Source organism: Arvicola amphibius, chromosome 11 (assembly GCF_903992535.2).
Source record: "Arvicola amphibius chromosome 11, mArvAmp1.2, whole genome shotgun sequence".
Taxonomy (NCBI): Eukaryota; Metazoa; Chordata; class Mammalia; order Rodentia; family Cricetidae; genus Arvicola; species Arvicola amphibius.
Window position 1 is genome coordinate 5,081,031 of NC_052057.2, and position 19,017 is coordinate 5,100,047.

The 19,017-nt window shown below is 38.3% G+C and overlaps 1 protein-coding gene across 4 annotated transcripts in view; it reads left to right on the plus strand.

The window, feature by feature from the left end:
- Window positions 1–19,017, plus strand: part of Glrb (glycine receptor beta) — a 61,899-nt gene that overhangs the window by 26,846 nt on the left and 16,036 nt on the right. For all 4 annotated transcript variants that reach the window (XM_038347811.1, XM_038347812.1, XM_038347813.1 and 1 more), the window contains exons 2-3: window positions 4,787–4,893; window positions 6,497–6,564. In XM_038347811.1, the coding sequence (XP_038203739.1) occupies window positions 4,787–4,893; window positions 6,497–6,564 (175 nt within the window). The remainder of the gene's footprint in view (window positions 1–4,786; window positions 4,894–6,496; window positions 6,565–19,017) is intronic.

The window sequence follows — 19,017 nt, forward strand, 5'->3', positions numbered from 1 at the left end:
TTGTAAGTCCTTGTAAGTCCCTTTGAAGAAAGCCCCCATCAGTCTAGAGGAGAAAACGACCTTGAAACCTGACCAATGTCACTGATGTCACTGTTTGCACTTGCATCACTGCCTTTGATATGATTTTTTTATGATTTGTTTTTATCTTTTTTTTTTTCATTTTACATCCCAACCGCAATTCTCCCTCCCATCCCTCCCCCCTAAGAGGGACACAAGGAATGCCCTGGGAAGGGGAATTAGGTGACTGCTTTTCTGGAAAGACAGGCAGTTGGTTGTCTTCCAGCTCCTGGTCCCTGTGCTTGGGAAGGAAAACATCCAAGCCCAGGAGGTGGAATTCCTTGCTGCAGGCGGCTCGATGATCTCACCAGCTTCTGTAACCGAGGGTCTTTTAGCCTCTGTTCCACAGGTTCAAGACCCCCAAACTCTGCTTGTGTACTGTTTTCAGAAGTATGTAGCTTCCTTTCACCAGATTTTCATGAGTGTCTTACCCAACGACGAGACACCACGGCCTGTGCCTTCCTGTGCTTTCTTCTTCCTTCATATGTGTGCTTTTGTGCAGGAGTTAGGTCATGTGCAGGTTCCTCACTCTGACCATGCTTTCTGCCTGAGAAACCCTGTACCATTTTGCTGTGTTTTTTATACTATCAAAAAATTAGGCAACCCTTTGGAAAGAGAGTTGCAGTTTGAGGAAAACTGAGGCAGTTTGCTCTTGCCTGTCTGTTTTAGACTGATCATTTAGAGTGACCGTGTAATGAGAAGATTATTCTACATTAAGCGGTAAGTGGAGCTTCTCTTTAGAAAGAGACTTCTGTGTTTTTCTTTGTGTGCTGGAAAGCATTACATCATACTGCCATATAGACGGTCAGGACACATGCTTTGCATAACTTTCCCTCTTTGTCATGACTTTGGTTTGAGTTTAGGCTAGTGAACAATACAGTGATGGTTGTAAAAATTCTTGTTATATAAGAAAGCATTTTCCTGCTTATTTGATCACTTTCCCTGAGTGAGTTATTTTCTTAATGTCATATTTCTAAACAAATAAACCCTGTTTTGTGATATACTGGAATTTTTGATAGACTGAATAGGTAAAAACATTCAAAACCTTAACACTCTGTTATGAAAACAGTTACTAATTGTGTTCCGTTTAAGATCACAGATAACACACTTTCAAATTGTATGTGTGTATGTATTCATGTGTGTGTTTTTATGTAAACAATCAAATATGCTACATACATATTTCATTTTGTCCTTTGGAGGAAGTTGTTGCAGTCATCCAATCCCTCCAAATTAATAGAGAATATTTTATGGGATTTTCATATTGGTAAGCTATAACATATGATTACTATTTTATATGTGGGAGAAAATTCCCTGAATTTACACCTGCGAATATAAACTACTCATGATTCTTTTACATTTTAAAAAGTTTCTGAATTCCTAGCATAGGAAAGATGAACTACTTATTAAATATTTAGGACAAGTTGTATTGACACAAGTAACGAAAAAAAAAAAACAGGGCTGAAAAAGTTTTGGTATATTCCTACGTATGTGCGTGTTTATACTTGATTTTTTTAACTGATATTGATGTCGTTTGTTACAATACAACAATTTATTTTAACTATAAGGAGAAATGAAAGTACTTGGGAATAGATACAGTACGACACTCATAAAGTGCAGAACAGACTAACTTTTAGAGTCTTATTTTTAGCTTTACATTTTCAGTATCTATTTATATATCATAATACTGTCTTCATTATTATCCTTATTATTTTCTTGAGGTGTTGATAAACTATCATCAAACTTGCTTACCACGTCAAATTGGCCCAACCAACACCAATCTTTTCTTTCTTCCTTTCTTCCTTCCTTCCTTTCTTTCTTTCTTTCTTTCTTTCTTTCTTTTCCTTCCTTCCTTCCTTCCTTCCTTCCTTCCTTCCTTCCTTCCTTTCTTTCTTTCTTTCTTTCTTTCTTTCTTACATTTAGAAAATGACTGTAGTAGAGCTATAGAGCCCTGGTGGAGCGTATGTACTCTGAAGTGTGGATGGTGCTCGCAGAAGTTAGAGCCGGCTGTTTCTTTGCACCCGCGAAAACATCAGAGTGATTGCAGCCGTGCAGACTAAACCCACACTACAAACCCAAAGCTCTGAGGCATGTTTCACCTTTGACGGAATCAGGATTGCAGAAGTCACTGACAGCTTCCTTCCATGACCAGTTTCAGTTGGCATGACTGTGGGGTCCCCCCTGTCTTCTTACACAGCAGTGCTACCCAAAGTAACCCGATATTAAGGAGTTATTTTTCTTGTTTCTGTTTCTGTGTCTCTTAACACTAGTCTGTGACCAGTTGGCATTGTATCTTTTTGTTTGTTTTCTCGGTCTCTCTCTCTCTCCTTGGAGCAGGAGCTATAGACAGCCCTGACCTGGGATTTTGCTGTTCAGTCTAGCTTCAAACTCAAGGTGATCCTTCTAACTCAGTTTCCCTGCAGTTGGGATTACAAGTGTGAGCCACTCAGCCTGCTCGGACTATGTATTTGTCTACAAAACTAACTTCTTGTGTGGATTGGTTAAAAATGTTGTGTTTCATGAAGAGACGCTCCTGTTGATTCTGTACTTGAAAGTGTGAGCATTTGCAATATTAAAGTCAAATGTAGTCATTTGGCTTGGACAATGGTAATGAGAAGGTAGTTAATATTCCACCTACACTCTGCCAGGCTCTATATGGGATGAAAATTCAGCTAAAAAACTTGACCAAGTTTTACATTTTCAGTATCTATTTATATATCATAATACTGTCTTCATTATTATCCTTATTATTTTCTTGAGGTGTTGATAAACTATCATCAAACTTGCTTACCACGTCAAATTGGCCCAACCAACACCAATCTTTTCTTTCTTCCTTTCTTCCTTCCTTTCTTTCTTTCTTTCTTTCTTCCTTCCTTCCTTCCTTCCTTCCTCCTTCCTTCCTTCTCTCTCTCTCTCTCTCTCTCTCTCTCTCTCTCTCTCTCTCTCAACTGAAAAATAGCCTTCTGCTTAGATAAAGACCTATTTTGTTTAATCAAGCAATCCTATGTTTGTCAGTTTAGAGACTGACATGGACACATGTGTCCGCTCCCCACTACCCATCCCATACTGGACCATGAATTTGAGCCAGTTAGGACTGGTGGGAAGTGTTTGCTCCTGTTTGTCTAATGGTAGAACAAGGAATAAGCTGTGAGTCCCTTAGTAATCATGGTTTCTGTGTTGTGTCTAGTTGGTACTCTATAAACAGGTATGAAAGGAAGTGACAGACTTGTCATCAAATGATGCCTTTACTCATTTGTATTACCTGGAATATGATTGGATGGTCGAGGCAAATGTCTACAAAAAGGAATGAAGCTTCAGGCACTTTTAAAGACAATGTAGGTTTGGACTGGTGCATTAGAAAGAAGAGTTACAGTGTGGAGTGGTGGGACTGATTCCGTATGAGTGGACAGGAGAAGGGCACAGTTTGATAGGGGCAGAGCTGGAATTTGGATTTGATTGACCCAGTTTGTGAGGAAGGAAAAACAAGATGTCCTGAAAGTTCCAAACTATGCAATTAGAGTTAATTGTCTTTATGCCCTCTTTTCTTTGCTCTGAAGGAATGTAATTGTAAAGGATTTTATATCAGGAGACACAATAATAGCATCCCTTAATTGATTCAATAAAGGTATATTTCATAATTAATTCCATTTTCCCTCCTCGAATGAGAAAATCCATAGATAGAATTGAACACTAATTTGCATCCTAATATCCAATTTCTCCTCACAGCCTCATTCTCCTGAGAGTGTCGGATCTCTTGATAAGGGATGACAGTTGGCTCTAAGGCGGTTACAATTTTACTTGCAGTGAAATAGAAAATCTCATTACCTTTCCAATGCGCGGATCCCTGGAGGTGTGATATTGGAGTTGATAAGACCATGGAAAAGCAATTTAAGAAATCTATGCAATCTCTTGCACTTTGGGAAATTTAACTAATTGGTTTTCATCTGTGGCACTTGGAATGATTTCTATCGGAAAGCCTTGTTTCCAGCAATTCACAGTCATTTTAGCGCTCTCGTAAACTGGTGTGGCCTCCTGTCTCATCCCTGGTGGCCTCCTGTGTCAGAGCAGAAAGGGCTCACAGGTGTTGAAGTTGTGATAAAAAGTTAAGCAAATTGCATCAAAGTTTGCTTCACATAAATGAATGTGATGCACCACCATTTCAGTGCATATTTAGACAATACCAGATGGTGTCTCCTTTTAATCTACCTTGTGGTCATTATGGAGTTTTGTTTTGGTTTTGTTATTGGGTTAAAAGATTTTTTTTTGATAAAATTTTATGGGTTGTACAACAAAACAAACAGAAAAAAACAAAAACAAAAACAAAAACCCAGAAACGTATTTCCCCTTTGCTACCCAAGAAGTTCCTTTTGTAAATTGTGGACTTGATCTATCAATTTAGTCATGACTCATTATTCAGAAGTCATGGCAAAATAGCAATATAATGGATGATTCGTTAACAGTAAAATAGGAAAACATAGCAGTCTATGCTTTTCTGAATACTGCTCCATTCAGCTAGTAAATTAATGCTAGGATTGTTTTTTTTCCTTTCTTCCTTATCATCTTTATACCAATGACTTGGGCTCTGACAGTGTTTCTAACTCTTATTTACTTCTATTTGGGAAAGCCCTGGTGGAGTTGTGTGTGTGTTGAGAGAGCCAAGCCTCCTGAGGAAAACGGAGCTTTTGTGTGCTATTTCGTACTTACCAGCTTTTTCTCTTTGTCCTCTCATTAGTCAGCAGTCACCAGAGGACCTTGCGCGTGTGCCCCCCAACTCCACCAGCAATATCTTGAACAGGCTGCTGGTCAGTTATGATCCCAGGATAAGACCGAACTTCAAAGGTTTGTTATCTCTCTGCACTCCCAACCTCCTTCGATCTTATGCTTTAAAACTTAATTCCACCTATCTAATACCATGTTGCTAATGCACCAAGGAATAGGATTTCATGTTAGCATTTAACCGTCTGGCAGGGTGCTTAGCATCAGTAAAACTTAATGCTAAAAATACACTTTGCTATTAAGAAAGACATAATTCTAATAATTTTATATAGTTAGCAGTTGAAAAAGTGAAAAGGTATTGTCCTGTGAATAAAAAGGCTGCTCTCTAAGATGGGTTTCTTAAGTACTATGTGTCCCTAACCTCCGTGATTTAAAGATCAGTCTAATGTTTGTTAATAGACATAACAGTAATTTGTACAATAGCCATTTACTTAGGGAAAATGAACAGTTATGATTGTATGTAAATCCTTTTATTAGTATTTCATATTTATAAAAATACTTCTTTTGCTGAAAGATGGCCAACACGTTTTTAAAAATACATTAACTTTATGAATGCAGATGTCCAGAACAGGGTTATTATTGCAGCAAAGTGTTCCACTTGTCACAGTTTTAAGGAAAAACAAAGCCACGCTTAAAATAAAAAGCTTTATGACCTGCTTGCATTTTTGTTACAAAGCTTTCAAGAAATCTTCTTGATAAATTCCGAAACCCTGCGTGAAGCATGCCCTCTGGAAGACCATAATCCTTGTTGTTGGGAAAGGCCAGACATCAGATTAGCATCATAAGGCTTCATATTTTTTTCCCTCTTTGCAGGAAAAAAAAAAAATGTCTGCAGCTGCTTCTAGTCAACTAGCGTTCTGCAGCTCTGTTGTAAAAACAGGGATTTCGTTCATTACCGAGCCTATTCAGTCACTCTCCCTAGCAGCCCCAGCCTGGGCTGTCACATGCCCACAGCGCATGACTTCACACCTGTTTCTCATCAGCCGTGCTTATGAGGCTAAAGGCTAAATTCACGTGTTCCCTTTGATAGGCACAATGAGTTAGAAAAGAAAGAAAATTGCAACATTATACTTCAGTTCTCACTCCATGAACTTCCAAATTATTTTCCAACTGGTCAGACAGAAATCTTTATAATGGCTCCATTATAAGTCTGATTAGCTTTGTGCTTTGATGAAATAAAATGGAAATCTAGCAGTTATCAGTAAAATTCCTTGAAGACTGTGATAGCAATTAATTTAAAGATTTGAAATGATTAGAAAATGCATAAAAACAAACCATCTTAAAAGTGAATTTTACAGACCAATTTAGTAAGTATTGAATATAGTATACTAATTTAGTAAGTAATTTACTAAGTATTAAGTTATGCAGGTCTCAAAACATGTATTACAGAGTTTATGCAACTTAAAAGAGAAATATTTCTGAATAATGCATGCCAATAAATATAACAAGTTAGGTTTCATTTGTCTTACAATTTATATTCAGAAAATGAAATCAATAGCAACTGTGAACATGTTATATTAAGATCAAAGTTCTTTTTTTTAAGATCAAAGTTCTTGCATGTAAATGTATGTTTCAAAATACAAAAATTTAATATGTATACCATATTATAACAATTATCACCAAGGTTTTTGCAGCTGCTAAATTTATCCTTAATATTTATTCATAGGTATTCCTGTTGATGTAGTAGTCAACATTTTTATTAATAGCTTTGGATCCATCCAAGAAACAACAATGGTAAGATGATAATTTCGTAGTTATAATCCTCACGCCTTCGGTCAGACGCCAGTGGAAAGCGCTGAAACTAAACATATGGAGTGACTGTGGAGAAAAATGCGCGCAGCCTAGCATGGAAAATTACAAATTCCCAGGTTGTGTTAAACAAGACCTTTCAACACCTATGTAATTTTGCAATTCAAATTTAGCCTTGAAACTTTCAGACTTAAGAAATATGTATTCACTCTGAAAAAACTGTATGCTCTCTGGGGAAAGGTTTTATGTACCTAAACACTCCCTCTCCCTTTTCTTCTCCCTCCCTCCCTTTCCTCCTTCTCCCTCTCCCCTCCCTCTCCTTCTCCTCTCCTCTCCCTCTCCTCTCTTCTCCCTCTTCCTCTCTTTCTCTCTCCTCTCCAGCTTCCAGCCCCTGTTCCTCTGTGAGTGCACACTTGCATATGCCTGTTGGCTTCTTCATTCATTCCCCCTTTCTCCTCCTTATTTTTGAGACAGGCTTTCCACTGAACCTCTAGCTCACTGATTAGCTAGATTCAGCAAGCCCCAGGCATCCTTCCATGTCCACCTCCCTAGTACTGGGATTACAGATGTGGACCACTGTCTACTGGCTTCTTATGTGGGTTTTTCAGGATCTGAACTCAAGCCTTTGGGTTCATTGCGAACACTTTATAGAGTGAGCCATTGCCCCAGACCACCCTACCTAAGAAGCCATTCGAAAGAGACGCCCGTTGAACCATTTTCCAGTCTATATGAAGTAATGAAAGTTCCCAGGAAGCACTCTTTTATTTAGTTTTAGATGTGTGAATTTGTAGGTAATGTTTTAAGTTTCTTGGAAGAGTCCTGTTTTCCTTTATGCTAATTTTGAGAGAACTGGGATGACCAGTATGGGAGAAATTATTTTCCTAAAACATGCCTGAAATTCCTGGCAGAGGAACAAGCACAGAAAATGAAGGGAGAGCACTGTTTGCAATCCTGAAGAAAACAGAAGTTGTAGATTCTCTCAACTATGAGTATTATAACTGGCGACCCCTACACACATCTTAAAAAGCCCTTCAACAAAATCTACACTATGTTCCTGCTCTCAGATGAGCAGGTGTTTGGGTAGAAGCCTCTCCTTTTGGACAAGCAAAATACTGAAGTGATACTGATTAAGTTGGAAGAAAAAAAACTTTCCTTTTTGTTTTATTTCTTGAGATACTTATATTTTTAAGTGATGCTGGCGGGTTTGATTGTAATGGTAGTAGAGCTACTACAATATTCTGTAATCTTCCAGAGTACCCAGGCTCAGGCTGAGGAAAGAATGATCTAAAGTGGTCACTCCTTCATTTCTAGCTGCAGAGCTGTAGTATTTTGGTATAAATAGAATAACTCTGTGTTGTGTTTACTTTCTAAGAGGTTTAGTAGCAACTGTGATGGGTTTGTTCTTGGGGAAGTTCATATTTCAGTATATATAAGCTCCTGAGCAGTTGATAGTCATAGATATATGATATATATATATGTATATATATGTATATAAAATATATATAAACACACACACGTGTATATGTAACGACAGAGAGAGGGAGGGAGACATTATTTAAAAGACTTGGGGATTGAATGCAATTCACACTTAAATGGCATAGATGTACATTATGGGTCAGTAAAACACAGTGTCTTATACAACTCTGAAATATACTGTCATTTATCACGTAGGAGAAAGGTGTAGTTCTTAATTCATACTTCATCAAGAGAAACTCTTCGTTTCCCAAGAGGAAGAGATGGTTTTTGAAGGTGAAAGTTTGAGGGTTCTCTTTAGTGTCCTTGGCCTCTGCACTCCATCCCTGTACCTTAGAGTTCTTCCTTGGCCCCTGAAACTAATTATAAAACACTGCTCTCAAGAGTTGGCCTTCTCTTAGAAATATTCTGACTCTTCTTGTTGTTCATCTTGTATCCGAAAACAGGTCTATAAACTCTGGGGGGCAGATAATTAAATGGTCTATTTTTGGTCGTTGATTTTTTTTTCATGTACGTGACATAACCCAAGTGTTTGACTCTGAGACACATTTATCAAGTAGATTTGTTCTACTCTTTCAGTTTGCTCTTAGCAGTGTTGGCTTCTTATGTACCTACAAAATTTTAGAAGTATGTCTTTTGAGGGTGTCATATATTATATACCTTCTCTGGACATTTGCTGAGTATTGTTGCTTATGAGGAAAAGATACATCTCTCTCTCTCCCCCTTCTCTCTCTCACACACACACACGAAAATGTCTTATAAGAAAAATTGAAGCTAAACCGACCAGACCTTCTGTTTTTTTTTTTTTTTTTAAACCATAAACAGTGCTCATAAAAGATAGAGCTGACTCTGGAGTCATTCAGGGGGAATTCATATATGGGCAGCAGTGACAGCCTGTTAGGGGTGATAGTGATGGCTGCTTAGTGAAAGCAAGCTAACAGAAACACAATTCTCCCCCAAACAAGAAAGCAGAAAGATTGGCTTCATCATCATGTTGCTTGCATATTCACGACGGTGTGATGCTGAATATTTTAGTTGTCACCAAAAGACTTGAACTTGAGCCTTTCGTGTCCTCGTTGTGTGACACCTTGCAAACAGGAGAGACTAAAATACAGAGCGGCAGTGTTTTGGCAAGCCTCCTAAAGTTGCAGTGGTGATCACTTGTTGCTTGTCTCATCCTTGAAAGCGGCTAGAACAGGTGCTAAAGAGGATGCAATAGCTTCGATGGCCGCTTGTGGTTTTGTCAATTAATGAACTGGACCCGTCCCTCCAAGAACAATAGAAACCTTAACATTTTGGAAGTTCAACATTTCACTTACTTTAGGTTTTTTTCAGGATAGACAGTTGCTTATTCAAATCTCAATGCAACCCACGGAGCTGGGGATCTGGTTAGGACATTAATGGCCACTAGCCAAGTGGCAGACAGATGTGGAGGCAGCTTCTGAAAGGAGAGGGGCAGCTCTTCCATCCAGTGCATGAAATTCACATAGCAACCTTTGTCAAATGCTCTCAGCACTATGGAGGTGAAGGGGCGGGGGTGGGATTCTCCCAGGTTATTCATTCATTTGTTTTTATTTTGGATGTTGCTGCCTAAACTAAGTCATCTCGATATATTTGCAAATTGTAGCTATGTAGTGAAGGCAGCACCGCACCGCAACCATATCAATCGTCCCTGCCCTGTTCTTATCTCTGTGAAGCTGTACCTTTCTGGCTTGTTCTTTGGTCTCACTCTATGTCTCTTTATGCCTACCTCCAGTGTCTGTGTGGTTTGCTTGCTGCTACCTTACATTGTCCTAAGCTGCCATTACCGATGCTGTAAGTGATAATTGCTGACATTAATAGCGACATCACACAGAGCAACAAATGAACATTACCTCCCCAATGTGAGATTGCCAGAAGGAACGATTCTGCTTTCACCACGTTCTGTGGTACTATTTGTGGCAAATGAAGTAAGAGCCTTCAAAGCCGTGAGAAGATTGTCTAGGAAACATCTGCCCTGCAATCACACCGTTGATACTTGTTGATTTCTCTGTTTGTTCCCTGCTGTTTACTTAAGACAGTGGCTTTTCTTAAATAAAAAGCGAACCATTATCCACTGTGGAAAATTGAGTATCATAGCTGATTGCAATAGTCCACACACGAGCACTGTATCTCATCAGGAACACACAAGAGTTCCTTCATGGAAGTAAAAGCCTGTTTATACAATCCATTTTCTGTCTTTAGGCCTTCTTTGTAATTATGTTGAATTATCGCTATGCTACAATTCATGGTCCTGCCAGGTTTCCTATGCCATTCTGCTGCATGACTTTCCGTGCTTTTAATAATAGCCTTCAAATCATCCTGGGCAACACAGCTGTGCTGCTTGTCAAGAAAAGGAAAATCATGTTTGGAATCGACTTAAAGAGCTTATGTCTAATTCCTTCCAATTGCTCATCTTTGTTATTTGATTTTATCTTTTCTTGTATGTATAGATTTAAAATCTATTTTTAAATCCATTCTTCAAAATCCATCTCACTGTACTATTCTTTATATTCTGTTATTTTTTTCAAACATAGTATTATTTTTTAAAATAATACCATCTTTCAATTTTTCTTTATTTTTTATCCTGATTAATTTTGTTTTCATGTTAGGTGTAAAATCAAAAGTGATAAATAATTTTCCTACTGATTTCTGTTTGAAGCAAATCCCCCCCTGTGTGTGTGTGTGTGTGTATGTATGTATGTATGTATGTATGTGTATGTATGTGTGTATGTGTATATGTATGTGTGTGTATGTGTGTGTGTATGTGTGTATGTATGTATGTGTGTGTGTGTGTGTGCATGCATGTGCTACAGCATGTCGTTGGAGACCAGAGGAAATTATGAGGGAGTTGTCTTTTTGCGTTGACCGTGTGGTTTCTAGCGATTGAACTCAAGTCAGCATGCTTGGCCGCAAGAGCCATGCATGTCCCCACTCCCTTGTTTCATTTCAAATTCTTAATCTTCAAGGTTTCCCCTGTGGTTTACCACTGCTGCCCCTGTCCTCATGGCAAGAAAGAGGCTCTGGAGGTGCCAGTGGACAAGGAGCCGTGGCAGATACTGTTAAATTCATGATCTTAGGAAAACAACTGTCTAGTTCATTGTAGTGGTCACTTGTACCCGCGAGAGATATGATAGAAGAGATAGGAAGATCAGAGCATTGATCAGAACTGTAGTGGAGGAAACATGGATTGGAATGGCATGTGGAAGGACCATGGCCTAAAAATCTAGGTATATACTAAAGCTGAAAGAAGGAGAAAGGAATTATGTCCTCAACTCCTGAGACAAAACCAGCCTGGTGGACAGAAAGCTAGAGTTTCGTGTGGTTATTTTGGTCTTCTGTCTAAGACATTGAGATTATGATATTTCCCTCCACCACATTTTTGTTTATTCTGTTATGACAGCAAATAAAACATTAATACATATGTTTCTGAATGTTTGTAAATAATACTTTCATGGAAGTAAATCCTGCTGGAGGAATATGTGATCAAGCAAAACTTATTCCTTGTCCTTCTAGAGGCTTATCCAATGATGTCTGATTCTATATGTGCCAAGTATGTCCCTTGATTTATACTGAGTAATTTCTAAAATATATCCTTAAAGTAAATCATACTAAGAACTGAAAGGGGATTTATTTAAATATAAATCTTTAAGATTACAGTATCTCTTTGGCAAAGTTACTCTTTTAGTGCAAGAAGGTTGAAGGAGTAAATTTGTTTTTAATGGCTTAAGTTTGGTTTTCTCTTTCTAGTTAGTCATCATTGTCAGTTCCTAGGAAGGAAGTTAAGATTGACACTTGAAACCTGTTAAACTTTAGCACCTGTCAAACTACCACCGACTTTGCTTCTTCTCTCCTGTATTTAATAGAAATATGCTGAGCGCTTTCTGAACACACAGTCCCAGCAGGTTTCTGCTTGTTATCTTCCTGCTCTTCAGGTCCTTCCAAAACTCATGTATGTAAACTAAACACCAGTGCAATTGCATTAAGAGGTAGGGCCCTTGGGGATTGAAAGGGACTTAAGGTGGAGCCCTCAATAATGGCACTCGTACACACTGAAGGGGACCAGAGGGAACCTGTTTTCCCATTCCACTTTGTCCATTTGTCCATTTGTGAGTTGGACAAATCAAGAAGTTGCTTTGAGGAAAGACCTTCATCTGACTCCAATATCAGAACTGTGTAGAGTACATTTATATTCCTTAGAAGTTGCATAAAGTATCATGCTCCTAAAATAGGAATGGATAATGATGCTAATCTCAAGGGGTTTTTAGTCTGATGTTAGTAGTCTTAGTGAAGAATTGCAAATACAAACGGAATTGGTGTAGGACTAGAAAAGTATACATATTAATAAAATAATAAAAAGTTCAATAGAACTTACTAACAAACTTTAAAAAGTGGTATTTTTGAGAAAAATCAGTGAAGTGTGAATTAAGAGTGTTTAATTAGTATTTTTGTAACCCAGCAACTCTCATGGGAAACTTCTAGTCACACAAAAGCCTATATTTGGCATCACTGTGGATTATGTTTTAAGCAATCATTGACAGAACCTTAATTATAATGTTGCCAGATGCTGCAAGTGTTGGTCTTTTTATTCCCTTGCATACTAATTTTATTTTTCATCACAATGTAAAGAAAGGAAATGAGTTAACGATTACTTATATGGGAACCAGGTAAAAGTGAATCACAAAAAAGAGTTTGCCTAATTTTCTGAAACAAAGATAAATAGTCCTACTACTAAAATATCATTAATGAAACATAACTGGCTTTAGTGTCTCATTGTGAAATGTTTTATCGCCTTAGAGAAACAGTTTAATTTGAGTGTTAATTGGTACTGAGAATTTGGAGAACATCCATTTTCCAAATAATGAATAATAGTGAGTTACTTTGAACAAGCAATGGGTACTATTTGTCAACAAGTGCTTTACAATCAAGTCATTCCTCACGGATAATATGCTCTGTTTCTGATGGAAATTGGTTTATTGCAAATTAAGTGATAGCACTATAATTATTGTGATGAAGCAATTAAAAAGGAAAAATGATCAATTTCAAAGAAAGTTGGTAGAGAATTTGAAATGCCAATAACTAGTTTAGCATTAAGCATTTAATAAATGATCCGGTGGTGTTGGCGCACGCCTTTAATCCCAGCACTCGGAAGGCAGAGGCAGGCAAATCTTTGTGAGTTTGAAACTCACAGAGCCTGGTCTAAAAGAGTTAGTTCCAGGACAGGGTCCAAAGCTACAAAGAAACCCTGTCTTGAAAAACCAACCAAACAAACAAACAACCAAACAAACAAAACAAAAACATTAACTAAATGTTAACAACTAATTCTTAGTTTAATTAATTTAAATTAATTAAATTAATTTAAATTAATTCTTAGTTTCTAGTGAGTGTTGGACCAAACTCTTCATTTGAATGATAAAATTTAAAATGTTCTTAAAAGATATATGATCTTGCTGAAGCTTATACTGAAACCCAATAATAATATAGTTATATAATTAATATGAAGTGTCATTGAAGTTCTTTCAAAATAAAAAAGTAATAATAAACGATACATTGACTGACAATGAAATAGTAACTTCCAGTTGTTTTGTTCATTGGGGTATTATTTTAATGGATATCTATTAAACACAATAAAGTAGCCAGGATAGCTTCAGGATAGTTTAGTTGGCGAAATGCTTTCCAGGGACACATGAGTACCTGAATTTGATCTGTAGAACTCGGGGTTTAAAAAGATGGACATGATTTGCAAACCCAGCATTGGGAGGTGGAGACAGATGAACCCCTGGAGTTTGCCACTGTCAACTACTTGGTGAGTTCCAGATATATGGGAAACAGTCCTAAATAAAAACAAACAAACAAAAAATACTATCAGAGTGATGGCTCTGAGGATTGATTCTTGTGGCTGACTTTTGATTGGTACATGCACACAAATACACATACCCATGCTCACAACTACACATATGCACATACAAAGGAATCATCCATGAAATCTAGAGCTTATGTAATAGACTGAACTCACCATAATTAAGCTTCAGGAAAGAAGGTACAGGAGGTGCTAAGAAAACGTGATAGCGGAGTGTTGATATTTGTCACCTAGATATAAAGTGTCATTAAAACATGTAAACCAGTGAACACATTCTAGAACAAACTGAAGGAGTTACACTGTACACAGAAGCTTCTCTGAAGTAAAGGAGACCAAGCTTAGAAGGTTAGAGAAACTATCTCATGATCAGAGAGAGGATTTATGTTACAGAATGAAGATTTGAGTCAGGAACTTTGCCTTCACAAATCTATGGTTCCATAGTCCTTAGGCTTATCAATTAGGGCAACAAAATTATTTCTGGTGTGTCTTCATTGTGTATGTTGAAAGTTTCATAAAGACATTTTCATTGAAATATTTCATGTGTTTGACTGTATTTGCTCCATACAACCCCTCCTTTTGGCCCCTTTCTTCTCCCAACACTCTCATTTCTATAATTGTGTGGGAAAGCGTATTAATATAAAGAGAGGTAAAGCCATGGCCGGACAAAACCATCTATAAATTAAATTCTTTTCTTAATTGAAAGTATTCTTTTCTCTTCCAATATATCCTGAATATAGTTCCCTTCCCAGTTTCTCACCACTTCCCCTACCCTCTTTATCCACTTCCTTTATGTCTGTCATTAGAAAAGAACAGGCTTCCAAGAGATAACAAAACATGAAAAAAGAAAATATAATAAGATAAAGCAAAAGTATGATGTGCTGGCTGGACAAGACAACCCAACACGAAGAAAAGAGTCCCAAGAGAAGGCACAAGAATCAGAGACCACTCATTCTCACAACTGGGAGTCCTATAAAAATGCTAAGCTACTAATACACAGAAGACCTGGTGCAGACCCATGGAAGCCCTGTGCTTGCTGCTTCAGTCTCTGTGAGCCTATATGTGCTTTGCTTAGTTGATTCAGAGGGCTGTGTCCTCCTGGTGTCCTCCATCCTCTCTGACTCTTATAACCTCCCTACCTCCTTACTCTTCTGTGGGTTTCCCTGTGTTCTAGGGGAGAGGATGTAACAGAGACCTCCAATTTAGACTCCCTCTCTGAGCGTAATGTCTGGCTGTGGGTCTCTGCTTCTGTCCCCTTCTGCTGCTGGAGGAAGCCTCTCTGATGATGACTGGGTAAGGCAGTGATCTATGAGTATAACATAATGCATTAAGGATCATTTTATTGATAACGTTTTTTGACCTGTAGTTTTTGGGTTACTCTATGCCTCTGGGCTAGCTAGTGTCTGGTTCTTGGTTACCCAAGCAATGCCAGGCATGGGTTCCATCTCATGGAGTGGGACTTAAGTCAAATAAGACATTGGTTGGCTAATCCTACACGTTAAATGCCACCATTGTCTCTGCATTTTTAGGCAGGGATAGACTGTAAGTCAAAGGTTTTGTGACTGCACTGGGGTCCGTGTTTTTCTTTCAGTAGGCTGCAGAATAACTTCCAGCACCAGGGAGACTAGAACACAGGGGTGAGGCTCAATATAAGCACCAACATGACTTTTCCATCTTCAATGAATTGTGCACATGTTGTCCTTGGCGATGGGGCCCCACTGTCCGTTTACAGAAGACAGTCCTTTGTCTTAGGAATAGCCTGGGTTGTTTGGAAATTTTTGTGGAAATCCCTTGGCCAACAACAAAATTGATTGCAACCCAGTTCTGCTATTGGAAACCTTACCTGGTGGCAAGAGATGGCCAGTTGATACCCTGTAAATCCATTGCTCCCCATCACTAGGGGTCCTCAGTAGGATCACTTTCATACATTCCAGGAAGTTTTCTCTGCTCTAGGTTTGTGCACCGCTCACCAAATGCCCCCAATTCCAGTGGTCTCTCTCCACATTCTCTACTGCCACGTCACCTCCCCCATACCTGATCTCCCCTCCCATCTCTACCTGTCCCCATTCTGCCTGTAAAATCTATTCTATGTCTCCTTTCCACAGAGATCCATGCTCTTCACCTAACCACCTAACCTCTCCTGGTCTGTGGATTATAGCTTGAATATTATTTACTTAACAGCTAATATCCACTTATAAGCAAATACTTACCTTTTTATCTTTCTGAATCTGGGTTAACTCACTTGAGAAATTTATTTTGTTTTGTTTTGTTTATAGTTTTATTCATTTGCCTGAAAATTTCATGATGCCAGTTTTTTTTTAACAGTTGAGGAATTCTCCATTGTGTAACTGTGTCATATTTTGTTTATCTATTCTTCTGTTGGGGGACATCTAGGTTGTTCCCACTTTCTGGTTATTATCAATAAAATTCCAGTGAGCATGGTTGAGGAAGTGTCTTTGTGGTAGAGTGGAGTGGGTTTTTTTTTTGGTATATGCTTAAGAGTGGTATAGAAGGTTCTTGAAATAGATCAAGTCTCAGCTTTCTGAGGAACCATCATAGATGTTCCAAAAACAATCATATGATTTCCAAAAGTTTGCACTCTCAGTAGCAATGAAGGAATGTTGCTATTACTCAGCATCCTTGTCAGCATGAGCCATCACTGGCATCTGAAATAGTCGTGCTGACAGGTGTAAGCTAGAATCCCAAGTAGTTTTAATTTGCATTTCCCTGATGACTAAGGATGTTAAACCTTTCTTTAAGTGTTTCTCACCCATTTGAGTTCCCTCTATTAATTCTATTCTATTAAGAATTGTTTAGATCTGTATCCCATTTTTAATTTGGTGATTTTTTATCTTAATATCTTGTTTTTTGAGGGATGTATATATATATATATATGACTAATATCATACATATGATATTAGTCCTTTATCAGATGTGGAATCGATAAAATTCTTTTTCCATTCAATAGGGTGTCACTTTGATTGATTGATGGGGTCCTTTGCCTGACAAAGGCTTTTTCAGTTTCATGAGGTCCCATTAATCAATTGTTGATATTAGTGCCTGTGCTATAAGGTGTTCGGTTCAGGAAGTTGTCTCGTGTGCCAGAGTTCAAGTCTATTTCTCACATTCTCTTCTATTGGGTTCAGCTTATCTGGTTTTATGTTGAGATATTTTCTCCACGTGGACTCAGGTTCTGATGTCAGAGTCTGTGGTTACTCCTCTGTGTTCAGGTACTACTGTCTATATGTGAGTCATTGCTTGGGCACAGGTGTAGACTGTTCCTTAGGAAGTAACATGATTGCTTGGTGTAGAATCGTGGTGATTATCTGTCTGATCACAGGTGTTGATAGTCACAGGCGTACAGTGTCTCTATAATTCACTTGGCTGGCAAGGGCAGACTCTTCTCTGTTTAGTCACTCTGCAGAAGTGCAGATCTTATTCCATGCTGTCTTTGTTTTAGTTATCTGTGCATTTGGGTTGGTGTTTTCCAATAAGAGCAGCAGCTTCTTAGTGTCGTTCCTTCTGTATTGGTCTTTGTGTTGTTGTGCGGCACCCGGAGAGTTCAGGCCATGGCATGGGCAGTGTGTGGTATCATTACCATCGTCTTCCAATCTCTAGATACAAGAAGGGTCTATGACAAGCTTTCCATTTGTATGCCTTTGATGCTTTTCCATTTAAGCACTCGTCATTGTTTTGTTTTTTGTTTTCTCATGGGAAGCTGATGAGCCACACTCCATTCTGTGGTTCAGATGAGATTCCCACTGTGGAATTCTGCACAGTTCTGACCTCAGTTTCATTTTTATTTAAGGTAATTACATTCTGCAGGTCACTCTCAGAGTAGTCCCTGGGTCCTCAGAGTCAAGACCAAGCAGGGAGGAGAGGGACCTTTTCTTCTACAGCCACCTAGATGTGGACTCAACAAAGGTCTTTATAAAACTTCCTCTTGCCTTTCCTCTGATCAGATATCGAGAAGAGACATTTTTCCTGCCACTTAGATGTGTGTAGACCTCAGTATCCCTGTCTGTGCACAGACCTGCCCAGTGATGGTGATGCCCAGATGCTTCTATGATGTTTATTTCATGTTTTCCTCCGTCTCTCCTCTCCCTGTGGCTTTGGCTGCCATGAGATTTTGCCTTTTGCACTAGCCTTCCATACTCTCCTCTAGGAATTATCTGGTTCTGAGAGTCAGGATTGAATTTACTGAGGCTCTTCTCCATTTTAAGCTGTGCTTCCAACTGTCTCCATTTGAACGCTGTCTGCCTCCTCATTGTAGGCTAAGGTGCAATAAGGATCTTGCTCTCCTCCTGCTCAAAGCTTTCTGTCTTTCTTTAATACTGGAAGAGTTTATCTGCATCTTTCACCTCATATTCTAGCTGGTCTCCAACTGTCCGCAATGTATTCCACAGAGATTCTATCAGTCAGGGTCTGGGTGTCACTTGCTACCTTCTGCTTCCAAATTAGTGTAATTTTTGAAAAGTTGTTTTTAGAGAGCAAGCCTTGATTGATACCTGATTTTCCTAACGGGGGGGGGGTTGTTTTTTTTCAAGATTCCTGGTACTGTGTGGGAATTTTCTCTGGACTCTGCCAGTGTCTGATGATAGAAATGACAAGGAGAAACACTTTTAAAACTGTTGCAGTTGCTCCTTCAAAGGTTAATTTTGCATGAATTAGCCCTACAGCTTTGGAAATGGGTAGGATATAAAACTGTGATTCCAGAAGTATCAGTTTGTATGTGGAAACTTCAATATAATGCATAATAAATCTTGAACTTTAACCCAAAATATTAGAGGGAGCTTATTCTGTAATTATGCAAAGTATGCTGAAGTTAATTAAAGGTTAGCATTGCCTTAATCCCTCCAAGATATTATATTGAATGTTATTATGAAATATTGATATAATATCTTAAAAATTAATTAGCAGCAAGCAAATTGGCAGACATATCCCAGAAGGTAATTGTTTTAGTGTAAAGAATGTTAATGAGTTTTTAGAATTGCTGTCTCTTTATGTATATGTACTAGCCTATTAAAACAGGAAAATCTAATATTAAAATAAAATAGAGCTTTCCTGCTCTGGAAACCTACTAGGTAAGT